The sequence below is a fragment of the Capra hircus genome, chromosome 5, assembly GCF_001704415.2.
Source record: "Capra hircus breed San Clemente chromosome 5, ASM170441v1, whole genome shotgun sequence".
NCBI classification, from domain to species: Eukaryota; Metazoa; Chordata; class Mammalia; order Artiodactyla; family Bovidae; genus Capra; species Capra hircus.
In genome coordinates, this window is record NC_030812.1 from 100,661,346 (window position 1) to 100,684,011 (window position 22,666).

A 22,666-nucleotide genomic window follows, 5' to 3' on the forward strand; every position below is an offset into this window, starting at 1 on the left:
AACATTCAAGGAATCTCTTGGCCTCATTAGATTTTGACTCCAGATCAAAGGGAATAATTTACCTCTACACAGGTATTCAGGTAGCTGAAGACACTAACAATCAGATCAGATCGTTCATTCTGAACAACTGAAGAGGGGGACGTTATTTCAACAAAGAAAGGTTGGGAGGCTTCCAGAGAAGTTGTTGATGAAATGCCAAATCCAGCCTCACCATTCACACAGAAGCCAGTTGCTTCCCATTGGGTTATAGTATCAGGGATGGTGAATGAAAGATTTGCTGAACCGGAGGAGCTACAAAGAGAGATTATAGGTAAAATGCATCCTTTGTGTAAACCAGGAACCTAAATTTAATCCAGAGCAAACAAGAAAGTATTAACTGAAGGTTAAAAATGAGTCATAGATCGGTATCATTAGATCTTTGTCAGGGCTTTAGATCAGTATTTTGAGAGCTGGATTTCTAAACCCAGCTAAAATTTAATCTTAAAAAAGTCATATTTTTCTAAACACATTATTTGTTCTAATTCATGCAACTTGCATCTATCTGCATGAGATGAACAGACAAGAAACAATACTAGAGGAAAAGTAAAATAAAATATGTGGTCAGTACATACAAGTGAATGGTGTTTTGTATTTTACCGACATAGTTCTTCTTTATATACTCAGAAATAAAGCTTAGGAAATAAAGACAAAAAGAAAATAAAAATAAAGATATATAGGAAGGAAAACTTAAAAGCTCACTCAACGCTGACCAGGTCCCAAATCCATGTTTCTGGAAAGTTTGTTCTTACTGTTTCAATTATAACCCGTTCTATGGAGTCAAAATTCTCCCTTGTGACTTCACCAGCTAAAAGAAAAGACAAATGTTTTAAAGAGAGAGAATAAAAATATACATTCCAAAGACACACCCATAAACTATGTCTCTGACCACACATGCTTAGTGGGACATGATATGGGGGTTGCTGCTGGGGCTCAGTGTCAATAAATGTACATCTCAGCCTAGGTGTCAGTGTTTTGATGCACAAATCAGTCCCATTATTAAAATAAGAGCAACACACACACACACACACACACACACAAATCATCCTTCATTGTTCTTCCAGAGTCAAATTTAGAGAAAGTCATGTCTATTTATTGAATGGTGTTTCCCGTCTGACATTCTGGTGTCTGCCAGGAAACAATTTGGTATTGGCCAATTCCATCATCCTAATGACTAAAGTTTCTAAGGACATTAACTTTGCTAATGTCTGTTTTTTAAATTTATTTTTTTATTGGAGGATGAGTGCTTTATAGAATTTTGCTGTTTTCTGTCAAATTTCAACATGAATCAGCCATAGGTATGCATATATCCCCTCCCTTTTGAACCTCCCTCCCATCTCCCTCCCCATCCCACCCCTCTAGGTTGATACAGAGCCTCTGTTTGAGTTTCCTGAGCCACACAGCAAATTCCCATTGGCTATCTATTTCACAAATGGTGATATAAGTTTCCATGTTACTCTTTCCAACCATCTCACTCTCTCCTTCCCTCTCCCCATGTCCATAAATCTATTTTCCATGTCTGCTTCTCCACTACTGTCCTGTAAACAAATTCTTCAGTACCATTTTTCTAGATTCAGTATATATGTGTTAGAATAGGATATTTATCTTTCTCTTTTTAACTCACTTTACTCTGTATAATAGGTTTTAGGTTCATCCACTTCATTAGAACTGACTCAAATGTATTCCTTTTTACGGCTTAGTAATATTCCATTTTGTATATGTACCAGAACTTCTTTATCCATTCATCTGTCAATGGACATCTAGGTTGCTTCCATGCTCTAGCTATCATAAATAGTGCTGCAATGGACAATGGGATACATGTGTCTTTTTCGATTTTGGTTTCCTCAGAGTATATGCCTAGGATTGGGACTGCTGTTTCATATGCTGGTTTTATTCCTAGTTTTTAAAAGAATCTCCATACTGTCTTCCATAGTGGCTGTATCAATTTACATTCCTACCAACAGTAATGTGGCTGATTTCTAAAGAACATTTTCTTTTGTTTCCTTGGCCTCTGGGCTATATTTGGCTGGGTTACTTCTATACAGTAAAGTGACTCTGTTATACACACACACACACACACACACACACACATACATTCTTTTTTATATTTGGCATTCTTTTTTCCTATTTTTTGGCCATGTCACATGGCTTATGGGATCTTAGTTCCCCCACCAGGGATTGAACATGCACCCCCTGTATCACCAGGGAAGCCAAAAATGGATGGGTATTTGAACACAATTCTCTGATGCCAGCTGTTTGGTCATCTGAGAATCAAAATGCTCTCTGCCTTGAACTATGTATTCTGATCTACACATAATAAGGGCATCTCCTCTTGTAATCATTATGATTGCCCTCCTGTACATTTCTGCTGTTGTGTTCTACCATAAAAATAAACTTCCTCTCATATCTGAAGCAAATTCTTCCTTTTAGTTAATACCATTCCCACTTGCCTTATTCTGCTTTATTCAGCTGCAGGATGTATAGTCGTAGACAAACACATGACATACTGCACATGTAAAAATCCCAGTTTTGAATAGTCATACGAAATACAACCAATTCCATGAATCATTTTAACCATCTCCCCGCACACAATTCTAGGTTACCCACATGCAATTTTCAATGGGGCACTGTACATGGGTGCATATCCTCCTGATTCTAGATAGAGCAGCCCAGGGTATGGTATGCTTTTCTCTGTTGAACATACTTCTGGTTTCCGGTAATGGAGATTGGTGAAGACTTTCAGACCCATATCCTTCAAAAAATAAATAGCAAAGGAGAAGTTGAGCAGTCTCTTCATACAAGACCTAAAAAAAGTTATCAACTATATTATAATTTAAAAAATAGATGATAAATATACATGTTTTCTTTGCTAGCAAGCAAGTCTGGTATATTACAAGTCAAGTCATCTGTCTTTGATGTGTGTGAAGACTCTAAAATTGGAGGAAAAATGATAATCACTATGATTATTCAGCACTTGTGTTCTGGGATTTTGCTAAGGGTTTTACATTATTCTCCATTTGATTCTAAGGGAAAAATATTTATGAGATGTTATCATTGCCTTAACTAACATCACACACACACGTGAACATATGTGTATGAGACACAGCCAGTAAATTGGAGCTCTGAGATTTGAAGGAAAATGTCTGATTCTTTTCCCGTATATTTCTATAGCTGTGATGGCAACCCACGCCAGTATTCTTGCCTGGAGAATCCCAGGGATAGAGGAGTGTGGTGAGCTGCCATCTATGGGGTCGCACAGAATTGAACACGACTGAAGCGACTTAGCAGCAGCCCCAGCAGACTTCAATCATAAAGATTCCTTTAGGGAATTCCCTGGTGATCCAGTGGTTAAGACTTTGCCTTCCAATGCAGAGGGTGTCAGTTTGATCCTTGGTCAAAGAGCTAAGATCCCATATGCTTTGTAGCAGAAAAACAAAAACATAAAACAGAAGCAGTATTGTAACAAATTCCATAGAAACTAAAAAAAAAAAGGTCCACATTAAAAAAAATCTTTAAAAATATACCCTTTTAGGAAGCCTCAGAATATTCCAATGATAGCCTTTGTATAAATGGAGCTGAGGCTCTATATTAGCCTCCTGATTTGATGATTTCTGCATAAAACTTACTGCAATACCTTGAAGATTGTCTCATTGCTTCTAACATCAAGTTTTAACTTTAACATCAACATCATCATTTCAGCCACCCCATAATTTATTTTCCACAGAGAAAAAAATCAACAAAAATGAATATCTTCTTTATAAGACAATTTCTAAGTGATTTTAAGCACGTTACTGACCTCAATCTCAAAGAAAAGGAGTGTTAGTCACTTGGTCATGTCTGACTTTTTGTGACTCCCTCTGGACTGTAGCCCACCAAGCTTTTCTGTCCATGGTATTCTCCAGGCAAGAATACTGGAATGGGTTGCTATTCCCTTCTCCAGGGTATCTTCCTAACCCAAGGATCAAACCCAGGTCTCCTGCATTGCAGACAGATTCTTTACTGCGCAAATAATAAAACATAGATTTGCATTCGGTGCATGCATGCATAGTCATGTCTGACTCTTTTGTGACCCCCTGGCCTGTAACCCACCAGGCTCCTCTGTCCACGGAATTTTCCAGGCAAGAATACTAAAGTGGGTAGTCATTTCCTTCTCCAAGATATGCATTAGGAAAACTAAGTTTAAAATTGACATGCAATAATTTTTTAAAGTATTTTTTTGATGTGGACTATTTTAAAAGTCTTTATGTACTTTGTTACAATATTACTTCTGATTTATGTTTTTGGTATTTTTTTTGGCCTCGAGGCATTTGGGATCTTAGCTTTTCAACCAGGGATTGAACCCATACCCCTGGCTTTGAAAGGTGAAGTCTTAACCACTGAACCACCAGGGAAGTCCCAGTATGCAGTAATTTTAAAGCCTAAAATGATCTTACCTTGACAATATCATAGGTGTCTCCATCCCCATGGTTGCTTACAGGTATATAATACAAGCCATTGTAAAACATATCTTTCTGAGGAATGCAAGGGTCTAGCTTGCTATCATCAAGGTTGAGACCGCGATAGAAATAACCATACAGTTCTGTATCTGGGAGCATATTGTACACCTGGAAGAAAAATATCATGGTTTCTAATTATTTGAAATATTCTTTTTGTAGAGGCAAAATTGGCAACTTTTTGTGCTATAACCATTTATTCTTCATTTAAAAATACATCAACACATAATTATTTTATAATCCTTATACATTTTAATTTATTTTCAGTTTTATATTTTGATATGGTTTAAGGGAAAAAGGGTCCATTAAAAATTTATTTACTAACAACAAATAAAAAATTTAAAATCAAGTAAAATGAAGTAAATAAACATATAAAACACACAGGTTGCTATGTTTCCATGAATAAGCATAGTATCAAATCTGAATCAGTTTCCAGGCAGCCAAGGCAAAAAAGAAACATTATTCAATATGTAAATCTCATTATCAAAAAGAGAAAAGCATATATTCTAGTTACACATAGTATAATTGCTCATAATATGATTTAAAAATTTTTTTATTGGAGTATAGTTAATTTACAATGTTGTGTTAGTTTCAGGTATATAGCAAAGTGATTAAGTTACACATATACCTATATTCACTTTTTTTGAGATTCTTTTCTAATATAGGCCATTACAGAGTATTGAGATGCATTTCCCGTGATATACAGCAGGGTCTTATAAATTACCTATTTTATATATAGCAGTGTGTATATGTCAGTCCCAATCTCCCAATTTATTCCCTCCACCCCCATATAACCATTTATCCTTGTTCTTTTCTTTATAGCTGTAATATTTCATCTAACATGTTTGAGTCAGCTCATTCTAGGAGAGGAAACCTTCAATTTTGTTTTAGGTGGTTCACAGAAATTTTTAGTTTTACTTCAGGATTTAAGATAGCGTGTAAGGAAGAGATGCCTGAAGATCTATGGATAATTCCAAGGCTGAGATCACAGATGATTCATGATTATCTGTGAATGCCTAGATCTGGAGGAAAATGATAGCAGACTGATTCTAAATCTTCTCAAGTATCCTTCCAAACAGAACATAAAATAAAAGAGAACAAGTAATCTCTAGCATGAGTGTGATACAGATAATACCATGACCTTCAAATTACTTGTTAGCAGAAATACCAACGGGCTTACCTGGTGGCTCAGAGCAAAGAATCTACCAGCAATGTAAGAGGCACGGGTTCTTTCCCTTTGTGAGGAAGATTCCCTGGGTGGGGAAGATCCCCTAGAGAAGGAAATGGCAACCTACCACAGTATACTGGCCAGGGAAATCCCGCGGACAGAGGAACCTGAGGGGGCTACAGTTCATGGGGTCACAAGAGTCAGACACAGCAACTAAACAGCAACAACAAGAAATATCAACATCATAGTCCAACAGAGCTCCTACTGTTGAGAAGTTGGAGAGGGAAATTTTAAGAAACTACATGAAGGAAAGAGAAGACTGGCATGGAGAAATTGGAGGATACACACACCAGTCAACTCCAGATGAAAGAAAGTACAACATTAAGTGTCAAAGTATGAATCATGGTCTTTGGGTTCAATAAGAGAGGGGCTTAAAATAAATGGGCCCAGAAGTGGCAGCTTCCAAACCTTGTGGTTGATGGGACACAATCAGATCAGAGGAAGGAAAAGATGCAGCTTCAAAATGTGAGAACGTACTTGCAGGGCAAGAATAGAAACACAGACACAGAGAACTGGGATGAATTGAGAGAGCATCACTGACAGATATATGCTACCATGTGTAAAACAGAGAGCTAATGGGAAGATGCTGTACAGTCCAGGGAACTCAGCTCAGTGCTCTTGGAGGGATGCTCTGTAGAGGGATGGGATGAGGGCGCTGGGAGAGTCGAGGGGGAGGGAGTACATGTACACATATAGCTGGTTCACCTTGTTGTACAGTGGAAACTAACACAATATTGTAAAGCAATTCTCCTTTAATTAAAAATAAATTTTAAAAAAGAGGGATGGGAAATATGTATACATATAACTGATTCACTTTGTTGTATAGTAAAAACTAACATAACATTGTAGAGCAATTATACTCCAGTTAAAAAAAAAAAGTAAAAACAGATGAAAAAAATGGGAAATTAAAATATCCAATAGTTTTTAATTGAGCTGACTTTGATGAAATATTCTGAAATTGCTGGTTTGGTAATACTTGTGTAAATATAAGATCTATTAACATATAACAGAATGTCCAGGCATACTCTTTGATACTGAGATTTAACTGTAGGTTTTCATATATATGGTCACATCTACAGTTGTATAATCCCTAATCCATTGTAATTATCCATAGAATTCTTTATTGTTGAGTCCTGAGCCATCCAAGAAAAATAATTAAGTGGGCAATCCATGGAAAGACAAAGAAAGACAATGTTTGACATTTTTAACCTGTTCCATTTTAAATAAAAACATCATCTGGAGCATAAGACTTGAGGAAATCTGAGAACTTACACTTTCAGCTGACAGCTGCTGTTCTGACTTCAGTAGGAGAACCCTTTTATCCACAGCCCGGAGGGCACAGACCGAGTTAGGGGATGCCTGAAGATGGAGACCAGTGCTGGAGCCTGGTAGTCCCTGCTCCTTCAAGAACTTTATGCTAACCTAAAATTAAGGAAGAAAAGGAAGGAGTAAAATTATTTTACATGAGAATGTTGGGTTTGCCAAACATTTCATTCATGGTTTTCCATAGCATCTTATAGAAAACCCAAACAAATTTTTTTGGCCAACCCAGTAGTTGGACTATGTCTGATCTTTTCCAAGTAAATCTTTATAGATTTCTGTTCCTTTATTTCTCTTGCCCACTCTCCTCCTTAATTCTCCATCATCACAGGGACACTGCCTTCACCAACCCTCGTGCCATCTCAAGATTGGCACTCCTGTCAAAAGTGGTTCATTCTGTTTGACGATTCATCGCCTAATAACTGAGCTGTGCCAATGCTGATTGTGAGATGACCATGTACAGGTTATAAGCAGTCAACAAACAAGGAGACACCAGGGAGTAAACTGTCCACTCCTCTCACTCAGAACATGCAGAGAATAGAAGAGAACTCACCTTGTTTTTAAAGCATTTGTCCACCTGGAATTTGACACTGTCAGCTATGATTTCCCCACTGGGGTGAAGAGTGTAGACAAGCATGACAGCCACGGGAGCCAGATCAGCACTGACATTGATGGGGAAGGAGATGTTTCCCTTCCAGGCTGTGTAAATATGAGAGATGAGCAGCAGACACAGTGTCAGAAGTTTCCTGACTCACTGGGTACACTTAGATAAAAAAGAATGGCTTATGGATAGAAAGAGCAAATTGGACTTTATTTTAAAGGCAAATCAATTAATTAGTCAATAAATTGTGTGCATTCTCAGTTGCTAAGTCATGTCTGACTCTTTGCAACCCCATAGACTGTAACTCGCCAGGCTTCTCTGTCCATGGGATTTTCCAGGCAAGAATGCTGGAGTGGGTGGCCATTTTCTCCTCCAGGAAATCTTCCCAACACAGAGACTGAACCCACATCTCCTATGTTGACAGGTGGATTCTTCACTATTGAGCCTCTGGGAAGCCCCAGTCAATCAATGAATGGGAAGTATATATATGAAGGAAGACTGCATAATTTAGACAATAACACTGTTTGAGTTTTGGACATCACTTTTTCCATATTGTACCTGATAGCCTAGCAATGATAGAAACAGGTTGAAATCTCTTTCACTGAAATATTTAGCAGGTTACCCTGAGCCTCTGTCCACAAATTGTAATGCTAAGTGCCCTTCCTAACTTTTTGACTAGAATCACAGTAACATTTCTTTAAAAGACAGAAAAATGAAGGTAGAGTGCATGTTTTAAAAAAAAAATCAATGCTTTATATACACCTTTGTTTCTGATCTCCTTCTGTCCACTGAGGAAGATTGTTCCTTTCACCATAACCTGTGCAGAACAAAGAAAACACAGCATGTGATAGCATGTTAGATGATATGGTGTGTGGACTTAAAAAAAAATTCACAACCTAAAAGTTGAGAGTTATACCTTATTCACTGGGAATTTTTAGGATTTCAATCCTGGGAGAAAGCATTTCAAATAAAACTGAGAGACCTGCTTGGAGGAGCCGAGGGAAGTCTTACAACAAAGTGCAGTTACATCAAAAGGTTATTGTTAACTAATGAAAACCAGATATCCCAAGTTAAGGAATTTAGCACTTTTCAATATATGGGAAGATGCAAGATTCTGGGCTTACTGAAATTATTCCTCTGATATGTACCCCAGCTATCTGGGTCTAATACCCTGTATTTTCATTTCTCAGGTTTCCTCAGGGCTCACTCACTTCCTCAGTCACTTCCTGCAGTGAGTGACTGCAGTCTGGTGGCTTCTCAGTTCAGTTCAGTTCAGTCGCTCAGTCATGTCCGACTCTTTGCAACCCCATGGACTGCAGCACTCCAGGCCTCCCTGTCCATCACCAACTCCCAGTACTTTTTCTTTACCAAGTCCCCTCATGGCTCACCAGCTCACTAACCATGGTGGATACAGCTGCTGATGACTGTGACATTCTTTGTTTACTAATATGGCAGGAAATATTCAATTTCTCAAGTATCATGTTATCATTAGATAATGAATGACCTGATCATAATTCTATTCTATAAGATAAAGTAGTTTTTACAAACAAATATGAAAGACGGGCTCTTTCACAACTTGGGAAGGAACAGAGCAAGTGACCACAGTTGACTGAGAGCTGATTATGTGGGGGAAACTTGGTGAGTGATATGCCAGTTATCATGGAAGGGTGAATAAAGCCCTGAAACCGTTGAGACTAACTGGTTTCAAATAAGCCAAGTCGTTTCACCTCTTTGCCCCTGTTCCCTTATTTATGAAAAGAAGATACTCATAGGGCTGATTAATGAGTTAATTAAAAAAAAAACAAACACCCTTATAACACTGCCTGACACATAATACTTACCCTTGGAGCAAAGTCTTTTGTTTTTCTTTCCAGTGACAAATATATAGCTGAGGAAGTTAAGGCTTAGAGAGTTTAAACAATCTGCCAAAGATCAACTAGCTCACCTAATACATAGGAGAGGGGAGAGGATTCCAGTCAGGAGTCCTAATTTCCAAGTTTGTAGATTTTCACCTTTCCATAACCGTATAGAGATAAAATGGATAGGGCCAGAACCAAAAGGGCTAATTCTTTTTATTGCTCATCAAAGTCAGCCTTCTACTTTGCTCTCTGGTAGCTGTCTAATACTTCATTCTCCTGAGGGGTATGTATATACTTAATGTGAGTTAGAACTGAGTGCATAAAATAGCAGACTCTGAGTAATAAATTTTTCCAGGAACAGATTCACAGACTTAGAGAATGAATTTATGGTTGACCTGGAAGGGGAAAATGTTGTGGGGAAAGTGATAATTAGGGAGTTTGGGATGAACATGTACACACTGCTGTATTTAAAATGGATAACCAACAAGCACCTACTGTACAGCATAGCAAACTCTGCTCCATATTATGTGGCAACCTGGGTGGGAAGAGGATTTGGGGGAGAATGGATACATGTATATGCATGGCTGAGTCCTTTCGCGGTTCACATGAAACTATCACAACATTGTTAATCAGCCATACCCCAGTGCAAAATAAAAAGTTTAAAATAAATAAATAATTAAGCTTTTCAACCTTGGAAAACTGAAATGACCTTGAAAACTGAAATGAATTTTTGTGTGTTTATTTCTGGGTTTGTTCTTCGTGGACTCAGTAGTACTCATCAGCAAAGGAAGAAGCTTGGTTCAGTCTGATTAACATGGCCCAACTGATGTATAGGTTCTGAGCTGTACTGGGCTAAGCAGACAATTAGACGAGATCCATAAATCGACCCACTGAGACTTACCAAATAGAAGAAGTTGATGTTTGAATCATCCCTGTATGCTTCACTGTTTAGTGAGTAATGTATAGTAACAATCTTCTCTTGATTGCATCTAAGCTCCTTGGGTTCAGGCTCAATCATCAGGAAGCTGCTGGTTCGCGAGTAGAAGCGTTGGACTGAGAAATGGCCATCCATGTACTCTGGAATTAACCTGCTGGGAAGGTAGCAGCTTTGGGGTCTGATATAAGTGGCCTGAGAAGATAAAAGAAAGCAAATGGGTTGTAGAGGTATAAAGATCTTCCGGGGACAGTCATTATTATAGAACGGAAAGCCTCTTATCTCTTCAGGGCAGGGAAGAATCTTAGCTTGTGCTTAACATTTCAGAGTTGTTACTGGCAGTAAAATAATAAGAGCACTCCCCTATTTTCATATATAAAACATGACCTTAGTTGTGTGTCTATTTCATCAGGCCTACAATGAATTGTTTATCTCACTTTGTCATTGAAGTCAACATTAGGCCTCATGCCTTTCAGCTACATTTGAACACTAACCAATTATTTAAATGCAAAATTCTGTTTAAACAGAAGAGGAGAAATCATAGTATCTCTCTTATCTATGCACAAAATGGTCAAAGGAAAGAAGCCAAATCATCTTTATGAGCTATTTCTACTTTCTCAGAGGAAAATATTGGTTATTGGAGAATTTATAATAATAGTAATTGGCTGTTATCTTGAATAAGTATTCTTATGTATTATTTAATGAACAAACATAAAATACTAAATGCTAAAGTGTATTAAAGTGTATTTTCAATGCAAGGTATCTTTTAAGAGATTTCTAATCTTCAAAATTCCTAACATTATTTCTTCTGTTGGATCTCATCCCCTCTGATGTCTTACTTTCAGACGAAACTCCGGATCAAATATATCAGAAGTATCAATGGAAAACTGAGCTTCACCATTCTCATCTGTGGTGTAGTTTCCTACCAATCTGTCATTGAGCTCCAACTGCAATAACTTGTTCACCATTGGAACATTATTAGGGCTGGAAAATTTAAGCTGCACACACACAAAAAAGAAGCATTAATTTTTTAAATTAAAATGTCCTATTTCTATTAAGAAAGCATTTTCTATTTGCAAATGTGGTTGTTTATTTGTAATTATATTAAATTCCATTAAGCAGAAAGATGTTCTATTTAAAAATATATGATATGGAGATATCTATAATGGTATCTATTGCTTTCTTTCAGCCTAGGACTTTTTCCAATATATCATATGCAGTCATGCTACACATGTGTTATGAAAGTAGGAAAAAAGTGTCCAGAAATTTTCAAAAGGCAATCTATGACCTAAGAAAATGAAATGAAAACACTTTTTTTTTTTCAAACCCACAGTTCCAAAATAAGAAATTCCCCTTCTATAGAAAGTGTCCATGTTCTTGAAGCTCACACTTCCAAGCACTGGAGTGATGAAAATAGAAGACTTTTCGCTGATCTGCACACCTGCAAGAAATGAAAAGCAGTGTTATGGGAAATATGTCATTTGATCAAGAATTTCAGAAGAACAAATAACTTAGATTTTGTTTGTATATGTGCAAATGCATATACACAAAATTATATTCTTGTTCTACATTGAAAGGGAGGTGTGGGTGCTAGGAGTAGGTTACAGAGTACTATTAGGTTATATAATTCATCAAGCTGACTAATGTAATTAGCATGAAAATATTTGAATCAGAAACAAGAGAGAGCACTCAATGTCCTTCCTCCTACCATTCTAGTCATTTCTGGCTTGGAACTCTTCTTATGATGAATACCATAGAAATTTTAAAAATAAGGCTTCATTTCCAAAATCATTATTAGCCTGCAAGGTAACTGTTTTCACATTTTTCCAGATTCAAAAAAATATATCTGACAGCAAAGTAAGTAGAAATGTGTTGTGATACCAAAAAAGCATGTCATAAACAGAGGCAAGAATATGTAAGTTACAATATAAATGTGTCAAGCATCCATTATGAAGGCCATTATAATATTGATTAAGTAGATTTACACAAAGAAGTTTATAAATAATATTATCTCAATCATTTTTAGGAGAAGGCAATGGCACCCCACTCCAGTACTCTTGCATGGAAAATCCCATGGATAGAGGAGTCTGGTAGGCTGCAGTCCATGGGGTTGCTAAGAGTCGGACACAACTGAGCAATTTCACTTTCGCTTTTCACTTTTACGCATTGGAGAAGGAAATGGCAATCCACTCTAGTGTTCTTGCCTGGAGAATCCCAGGGACGGCGGAGCCTGGTGGGCTGCCGTCTATGGGCTTGCACAGAGTCGGACACGACTGAAGTGACTTAGCGGCTTCAGCAGCAGGAATCATTTTTAAGTAACAAGAAATAGTAACTGAATCTGGTTTTACTACCTCAAATTAAACCTCACATTCCTCTTTTTCTGTTTCATTTCTTAAACAAATATTTATTGCACACTATGGGCAGATTTTTCACTAATAAGTTTTGCTTTTGCAAATATCCAGTTGTATTAAATTGGAAGTTGGCAAAGTTCTATAAAGGATCTGATAGTTATTATTCTAAGCCCATGATTCACAAGCCCCTCTCACAGCTACTCAATTTTGTTGTCACTCGTATGCAAGGTGAGTAAATACGGTCATATTCCAATATAACTTTATTTACATAAACAGGCAAAGAGCTGCATTTGACCTACTAGATGTAGATTGTAAAATATGCATTAAATAAAAAACTAGGCCCTGGCAGTTGATTATTACACAAAATTATAAAGAGATACCTAATTTTTTCACCTGTCAAGCTCCTCTGTCTCACTGATGCAAGCACAGATGAGATGTAAACATAGAGCATTTACTTAATAATTTTAAGTATTATTAGGAAAATCTTATTCGAAAGCAACGCTCAAGTTGACCTATTGGCAATGTACTCCACATGCTGAACAACTATTGATCTGTATTTTGTGAACATTGTTAACTCAGTAAACGTCTCTCAGGGAGCTGCATATAGCCCCAGATTGCCCATAAAACAGGAGCATTACCTGTCCCAATTTCCGTAACAGTTGCGGTGATATAAAATGACATGAAAAGTCCAGAACGGTAGAGTTGGAAGACTTTTGTATTTACAGTTTGAGAAACACAACCATTTTTCAACTGAAAAGAAGAGAAAGTGTAATGAAAAGGTTAGGTATTTAAAAGTCTCTAAGAAATATGGAATTTCAGCACAGATATGTAACTCCCTCAATTTCTCCACAGCTCCATCTCACAAACTTGGTGAAATGACCAAGAATTATAAAACAAGGAGGAGGAGGTTGGGGGGAGTTTCATCAGTAATGAAAACAAAGTGGAAGTAATGCATATTTTACAGATTTCAGGGGTATTCTCCTGGAGACATTGGTGGGAACAAATTCATGAATGAAAAATGGAACTGAATAATATTTTAGGACTGAGAAATTAAAATCTCCCTAATACTTGAGAAGTATTAAGAACAGATGGAGTAGAAGCACTCTTCAAACATGTGACACCAGAACACTTCAAGGTAAACTGTTCATTTAAAAAAAGAAAAATCTGGTGTATGTATACAATGAAATATTACTCAGCCACACACAAAAAAGAAATAATGCCATATTCAGCAACATGGATGGACCAGGAGATTATCATACTAAGTGATGAAAGTTAGGAAAAAGATGAATATATGATTTCATTTATATGTGGAATCTAAAAAAGAGAATACAAATGAACTTATTTATGAAATAGAAACAGACTCACAGACATAGAAAACAAACTTGTGATTATTAAAGGGGAAGTGGGGAGGGATAAATCAGAGGTTTGGGATTACAATATACACACTACTTATATACAGCTAGTTAACCAACAAGGACCTTCTGCATAGTATAGGAAACTATACTCAGTATGTTGTAATAACCTATAAGGGAAAAGAATGTAAAAGAATAATAGAAAAGAAATAATACATGTATTTATATATATGTGTGCAAGTGAATCACTTTGCTGTACATATGAAATTAGCATGACATGGTAAATCAACTGTATTTCAATAAAGATTTTTAAAATTGCTACTAGTGTAAAGTGAAATGAAATAAAGAAAAATCTGTAGATAATCTTTCAGTAGTGACACGAGTAATTAGAGAGATATAGATTTAATTCTATTTTAAAATATAGTGTTTATTAATTTCAAATGTAAAACATTAGAGGGATATATCAATTCATTGATCCTCAGAACCACGATATGAACAAGTCACTATTATCATCTCCTTTATATGGATAAATGAATGAAACCCAGGTTGGCTATATAATCTGCCCAAGGTCACACAGTTGGGAGGTGGTGGAGGTAACCAGGCATTCTGATTCCAGAATATGTGGTGCTCTGAACTATCAGCTATAAAATCAACAACAACAAAAAAGGTCAAGTTTGTCTGTTTAAAATACAAATTAAAAAGAAATAATAAAAAGTAATCGAAGAACTTTAATTGCTTTGAAATTAAGAGGAAAAATTTTTCAGTCATCCCTGAGTCAAAGAGACCACGTGAAGTAAATCAATAATAATCTAGGTGTTGCCAATTTCAAGGGACGAATACTTCGCATCAAAATCTTTGCTGTTATGTTGTGATTAACCGAAAGTGTAAAAACACTGAATTTTTTTAAACAAGAAGCAACTAACATTTTTTGAACTAATAAGCTAAAATTTTAAGGAAAAGAATAATATGAAAATGAAAGTAAATTATGCAGAAACAGAAAGTAATATTAGGAAAAAGGTGAAAGCAGAAATTAAAGACCAACAAAATAGATGAACATTTTTATGAGATGATTTAGGAGGGCAAAATTGTACAAGAGGTAGATACTAACACAGATGAAAATCCATCTGGAAGAAAAGAAAATTATTTTAGAACTTAATAAAAATGATACGTTGATCAGATAAATTTTTAAAATCTTATAATAGATAGCTACATGTACAATACAATGGCAGGTAAGATCTTTTTCTAAGGCTGAGAGCCCATAAACATTAGAAGCTCTGGTATTTAAAAAATACCACAAAGTCAATATTTAAACAAAAACTTGAAAAAATTTCGCTTTGAGACTAGAGGGTACTTTTTTTTTTTTTTTTTTTTTGGCTGCACTGGATCTTTCTTGTGGCATGCAGATTCTTCATTGCTATGTGCAGGCTTTTTCTACTTCTGGCAAGAGGGTTAGAGGGCAATATTCATAAAACAAGAAAGTTTCCATTTCACAGCAATAGGAAAAACAGGTGTAATTAAGAGTTCTCAAACAAGAAGTCCAAACTGATAACAAAAATATGAAAATATTCTCAAACTCATGGGTTATTGCTGTTGTTGATTAGCCTCTCAGTCATGTCTGACTCTTGTCTATAGCCCACCAGGCTCCTCTGCCCACGGGATTTTCCAGGCAAGAATACTGGAGTGGGTTGCCATTTCCTTCTCCAGGGGATCTTCCTGCCCAGGAATGGAACCCACATCTCCTGAATTAGCAGGTAGATTCTTAACCACTGAGCCACTAGGGAAGCCCCAAACTCACTACTAATGCAAGTTAAAACAAGGTAAATTTTTGTCTACCAAAATGGCAAAACATTTTAAATTCATGTATTGCTGGCAGTAATATTTTTAAAAAATTAAATCTATATATGATTGTATCTATCCACCTATCTATTTATCTACTTTGACTCAGGAAATCTGCTCCAAGGGATCTATTTCAAATAAATAAAACTTCTCATACATAAAGATATTTTTAGCAGATTATTTATTGTTGCATTTTTCACACTGGGGAAAAATTAAACACTAGTTGGATGAAATCCCCATCACTTGGGTAAAATGGCTGACAAAATTATATTATAACCACACCATAGAATAATGTTCTCTGATGTGAAAGAATTTCATTCAGTCTTTTTCAGTCTGCAATCCCTACCTAAAATATAGGTTTCTGTCTGTATTAACCAAATATTGATATTTACAAAAAAGCCTTTAGGTAATTTTCTGTTCAAAAATTCAGTGAGATTAGGATAATCAGAATTAAAATACAAACTGTATGGTGTAAACACATTTTACTTTTGAAGTCTAAAGCTGATCCTCAATGAGATGGCCACGATCATTAATGTTATGATACTATAAACTGAAAAAGCAAATGGTGGCTTCAATAGTGAACTTCAAATCTAAGGTAATAAAATAGATACTTTGAATTGCAGCTATTTGCAAGTGAACTTTTTTCATAAAGACAATTCTAGGTGGCATGGTGAGTGCCATCAGGGATTCATTTATGTAAAGGATAGTTTATGATACTCCAAAGAAAGATCAGAGAGGTCACCTAAACAGTATAAACAAAAAAAGACAAATAAGATCGTTCAAATTCTAAAAATTCCATGAATACATAGGTGAAGAGCAATGGACTTGGCCTAGAGAATGAATTACAACTTGAATTTTCTTTTCATTCTTTACCTCACCTATTTACAACCTCCATTATCTACAACATGAAAATAGTGTTGTTCAGTCTCTTTTATAAATGGAATCAAAGAAAGAATAATATTGAAAATCAAGAAGAATTAATTTTTTGGAGTAAAGATCATGATCTGTACCTGTGCAACAAACTGTTCACATATTTCATTCTTGTCTTTCTCACAAGCCACAGAGGAAAAAAATCCCCTGCACACCTGGACTTGGACTTTCCCATGTACAGGTTGGCCAAAGGTATACCTAGGAGGAGAAGATATACTGGTAATATGAACGATACCACGGTCATATTTCATGGTCTCTTATTCATAGGTTATATATGAAATCTCTAAACTATGTCTACCCAACAACGAAATTCAATTAGGAAGCTCATCTATTTGCACTCTCCTCTCCACTGTATTTAGATTAAATTAGACATTTAATCTGTTAGGAGGATTCAGTTGTTTTTTAAAAAAAATCAAATTCAAAGTAACGTAAAATTCAAAATCTAAGTGACTTGGACCTAATGATCAAATTGAGTTTCAAAAGTTATATTTTAATCTGATAAAAATATTTAAAAAATTGCTTGCAACACTTGCTCTAGCACAAAAGATATATACATATAAATAAATTACTCAGGATCATGAAGTACTTCTAGATTAATATTTTATATAACACTTCTCATTCCTCACTCAGTAAATATAAAAGGATTGGCATATACTGGATATGCTCTGACCAAAAGTATAATGTCTTTTGGGGTGCGTGTGTGCTTAGTCGCTCAGTCGTGTCCGACTCTTTGCGACCCTAGGGACTGCAGCCTGCCAGGCTTCTCTGTCCATGGGGATTCTCCAGGCAGGAATCTCCAGGAGTGGGTTGCCATGCCCTCTTCCATGGGATCTTCTCAACTCAGAGATGAACCCAGGTCTCCCACATTGCAGGCAGGTTCTTTACGTCTGAGCCACTAGGGAAGTCTGTCTTTTGGGGTGGGATTAAATAAATATTTCATTTTCTCCCAAAACACACAAAAGACTATAATACAAGCTTTTTAAAGATTCAAAGGCAAATAAGTTGATGATTTGAGCTTGTGGATTATTTAAGGATCCCTTCTACTAGTATTTAGAAAAACAAATCTAAAATCAGTATACGGTAAAAGTGAATATTATTAAATGTAGTGATTATAATATTTTTTCTAGTAGTTGGACATTGGTGTTTACATATATCATTTATTTTTCCCAGTGATCCTGAGATGTAAGTGTGTTATCTCATTTAATGGATTAGTAAATTGAGATCGGGTATCTCTTTTCTCCACTTTGTAACTGATGGAATTAAAATTCACACTCAGATATTTCTCAGGCCACAATCCATGTTCTTTCTCTTCCACTAATCTATTTAACAATTCTCAATGCTTCTGATATTTTAACTCAATCCAACTCACTATAATCTGTCAACCCTAAATACCAATTACAAGTAAAATAGAGTCAAGACTCTAAACAGGTCACAAATGTTATACCCCAGCATATCATATTTCCTTCTTCTTATTGTTTTTTATTTATCAGATAAAACTCATTGCGTTATCACCTAAAAAGATATGTAGCTTAAGTTTACATACAGATCAGAATAAGCATTCTCCTTTTATAATCTGAAAAGGTTTTGGCGAATACTAATACAGTTTATTAAAATACTTTTGCCTGTGGGTGATTTTCTTCCTTCTTAAAAGCTTAATTCATCTCTGAGGTGGTTTGCTAAAATAATCTAATCTGTTGTTGTTTCCTCTGGCTGTTCCAAGCTAATGGTTAAGAAACAATGATTCAGTATTGTGCAATCTTAATTGTTGGCAACTCAGTCACTGATGTGACACACTGATTCATTCATCATATTCTCTTAGCCTGCACAGAAACAACCATGGAGCAAGCTTAGCTCTGCTCTCAACTCTCTAGTCCTGTTGCAGGATTTGATTATTCTGATACTGACACATTGTTTAATGTCAGATCTGAGTAGAATATAACATTAAGGAAGTTTTCATAAATCCTAATTCCATATCAACATTTCAGTAAATCCAAACGCCATGTCAATAAATAAATAAAACCCTCCGCCTTGTGACCCAGCAATCCCACTGCTGGGCATACACACCGAGGAAACCAGAATTGAAAGAGACACGTGTACCCCAGTGTTCATCGCAACACTGTTTATAATAGCCAGGACATGGAAGCAACCTAGATGTCCATCAGCAGATGACTGGATAAGAAAGCTGTGGTACATAGACACTATGGAGTACTACTCAGTCATTAAAAAGAATACATTTGAATCAGTTCTAATGAGGTGGATGAAACTGGAGCCGATTATACAGAGTGAAGTAAGCCAGAAAGAAAAACACCAATACCATATACTAATGCATATATACGGAATTTAGAAAGATGGTAACGATAACCCTGTATGCAAGACAGCAAAAGAGACACAGATGTATAGAATAGTCTTTTGGACTCTGTGGGAGAGGGAGAGGGTGGAATGATTAGGGAGAATGGTATTGAAACACGTATAATATCATATAAGAAACGAATCACCAGTCCAGGTTCGATGCAGGATACAGGATGCCTGGGGCTGGTGCACTGGGATGACCCAGAGGGATGGTATGGGGAGAGAGGTGGGAGGGGGGTTCAAGATTGGGAACACGTGTACACCCGTGGCGGATTCATGTTGATGTGTGGCAAAACCAATACAATATTGTAAAGTAATTAGCCTCCAATTAAAATAAATAAATTAAAAAAAATCCCAATTCCATATCAACATTTAGCTTTTAGGAAGTCTTTGTAAGGTGATACTTGATAAAATATTTTGACTACTCCTATAAAGTGCATTGCAGTGTTAAAACATACCATTCAGCAGATAAATTATAGATGTTAATCCCACTGACAACTCTGGTTTTCTGTAGGATTTTTCTAGTGAAACCAGTTTAGTATCCTTATATTGATTATCCCATTATTTTTTACACAGATAACCTATAATATCTCATACACTACATTTACAAAATTCTGGCGCATGATCAGCTACTCTTCACTGAAACTCAGAAAAATATTATGATTGTTTTCCTAGAGTCTAAAGAATATTTTTTTAAAAGACTAGAAACTGTTTCTAAGATTCCTTATGGTATTCTCAGCAAAATCCCCATGTTTCTACCAGGCTGCCCTTTACCAATGTATCTTTAATATACTACTGAAAATATTCAAAGGCAGGTACTTTTCATGTCATTAGTTAAATAAACAATGTTTAACAAATATGGCAAATATTAACATTTTCAATTGTTTATATAAAGTATAATAGAGGTCTTGGTTAGGAGAGAAACTGAACTTAGATATCCGAGGTCTAAATTGTAGTTCTTCCATCAAAAAACCCTATTAATGTTGATAAATTATTTAAATTCTCTCATTATCTTTCTTTATAAAATTGAGTTGATAATAGCTCCTTTCTCACAGTGATATGGTGAGAAAGTTAACAAATGCAATGCTTAGCACATTAATTGGTATTCAATAAATATTAGCTTGTTTTTTTTTTACTATAATTAGAAATTTGAGGAAAGGCAAGGCATTAGAAATAATTCCCTCAAAAGAAAATAACAATTTCTCGAGTCATATAGGAATTCCTTTTTTACATCAAGTGGATTCAAATTAGTTAAAATTAAATTGACAAAATGCCTCACTATGATATTTTCAATATTTCTTTCTTTTCTTTCTGTTTTTGTTTTTTTTTTTTTAGTGAAAACATCCACTGATGGTGAAGATTCAGTAAGGCAAGATGCTTTAGACAAGCGGTCGGAATCGTCCTTGGGCACAACATACTTAGTGAACAATATGGCAGTCAAAAAAAACTAAAAGAATGTTACCCATTTGTCATAGCATTGTTATACTTTTGTTGTAGTAAATCCAATTTTGGGAAATTTTCTTAAGTAAATAATTTTTCATTAAAATGCTACATTTTATACACAAAGACATTACTATAACTTTATTTGTCACTGGGAAAACAAAATCAAACAGGTTGCATGTCATATAATAAAAGAGTGGTTAGACAAATTTGGTATAGCCACACAGAGATATGTTTATGCAGCGAGGAATTGGAATACATGAAAAGCCTGGCATTGTATAGTAACAGGTTTTCTTAACTGGAGTGGGTAAAAATGTCAATTGTTGAAAGTGCTCATAAAAGACCAGAGAAAAATAAAGTGTTAATGACAGTTAATGTAATTAATTTTAGGTAATATCTCACATTTTTCAATATTTTTCAAATATTCTACAGTGACAATCCATTACTTCTTTAAAACTTTTAATATAAGCAGATACATAAGTTTACATGATTGATCTCATTTTTTGTTTCCTCTAACCCTTGTATTGACAGGTGGAGTTAAATCTCTTGAATACTTACTTAGCACATGTGCTGATTTGGAATTCATCATCTGAAATAGTTATTGTTTGTGGTGCACTGACCTTAACTTCAAACTTGGGCAACACTGGAAACAAAGAGAAATATAATGTTACTTCGGCTCTCACACACTGCTGAGCAAAAATGATTACAACCATGTAAATGTGTTTCCACACATGACATCTTTCTATGTATGCCTCTGTATAGATCATGGTTCGGTTCCTCCAAATTCCATCAGTGGGTGATGGTGTCTCATTAATTAGTAATTCTCTTTTCCTTTCTTCCCTATTCTTGGAACTTCACATTTTGTTTGTTGTAGTCCTTTAGATCCTTTCTAGATGGTTGTCTTTATTCTAAAAAAAATGGGATATTTCCTCAGGAGAAAAGGAAGGGATCAGAATAAGGATACAGGCAATGAATGATGAACAAGAAAGCAGAGACAATGAACCATAGGACAAGAAAGGAAAATGGCAGAAAACCAAAGCAAACAATGTAATTTGTCTAATTCTAACATAAAAGTAATTTTGTTAAACAGTTCTTTGGACACTTCAATTATATAAGACAACAATCATAATTAGCAATTGGTTACCATTTCTATCAACAGTAAATTGGTGTGTCAACGTCTTTCCTGATTTTTCTTTCACAACAATAGAGTAATCTCCAAACACTGGTTCTAAAACCAGTTGAAATGAGAGTTCGGTAATATTTTGAGAAGAGGTCACATTTTGCCATTGAAAAATCCTATTGTTTTGAGGATCCTAGAAAATAAAGAAGAAATAAAAGCAGAGGATGTATGAGAATATTATCCTTTTCTTTTTAACTTGTGATCCTTTATGTAGTTGGGGCTTCCCTAGTGGCTCAGAGGGTAAAGGATCTGCCTGCAGTGTGGGAGACCAGGGTTTGATCCTTGGGTTGGGAAGATCCCCTGGAGAAGGGCATGGAAACCCACTCCAGCATTCTTGTCTGGAGAACCCATGGACAAGAGGAGCCTGCTTGGCTGAAATCCATGAGGTCACAAAGAGTCAGACATGACTGAGCAACTAAGCACAACACAGCAAGGTGATGCTAGTAGTAAAGAATCTGCCTGCCAATACAGGAGATGCAGAAGACATGGGTTCGATCCCTGGGGCAAGAAGATCCCCTGGAATAAGAAATGGCAACTCACTCCAGTATTCTTGTCTGGAATATTCCACTGATGGAGGAGCCTGTTGGGATACAGGCTATGAGGATACAAAGGGTCAGACATGATCGAGCGACTGAACACATGTAGTTCAGGGAAGTAAAGAAAGTTCTATCATTTTATTGCACTTGCATCTCAAATTGTGATAAAAAATTACACACTGTTAAATGGAAGTCCCACAATAAGAAAGCATCCTTCAAGC

General features: G+C 35.9%; 1 protein-coding gene across 1 annotated transcript in view; it reads right to left on the reverse strand.

Moving 5' to 3' along the window:
- LOC102175008 (ovostatin homolog 2) overlaps positions 1–22,666 on the reverse strand; it is a 59,258-nt gene that overhangs the window by 28,706 nt on the left and 7,886 nt on the right. The window contains 14 exon segments of the mRNA XM_018049117.1: positions 63–291; positions 739–828; positions 2,640–2,788; positions 4,470–4,640; positions 7,030–7,179; positions 7,631–7,786; positions 7,789–7,831; positions 10,425–10,666; positions 11,311–11,469; positions 11,803–11,912; positions 13,461–13,572; positions 17,021–17,138; positions 21,288–21,372; positions 21,874–22,042. Of these exon segments, the coding sequence (XP_017904606.1) occupies positions 63–291; positions 739–828; positions 2,640–2,788; positions 4,470–4,640; positions 7,030–7,179; positions 7,631–7,786; positions 7,789–7,831; positions 10,425–10,666; positions 11,311–11,469; positions 11,803–11,912; positions 13,461–13,572; positions 17,021–17,138; positions 21,288–21,372; positions 21,874–22,042 (1,983 nt within the window).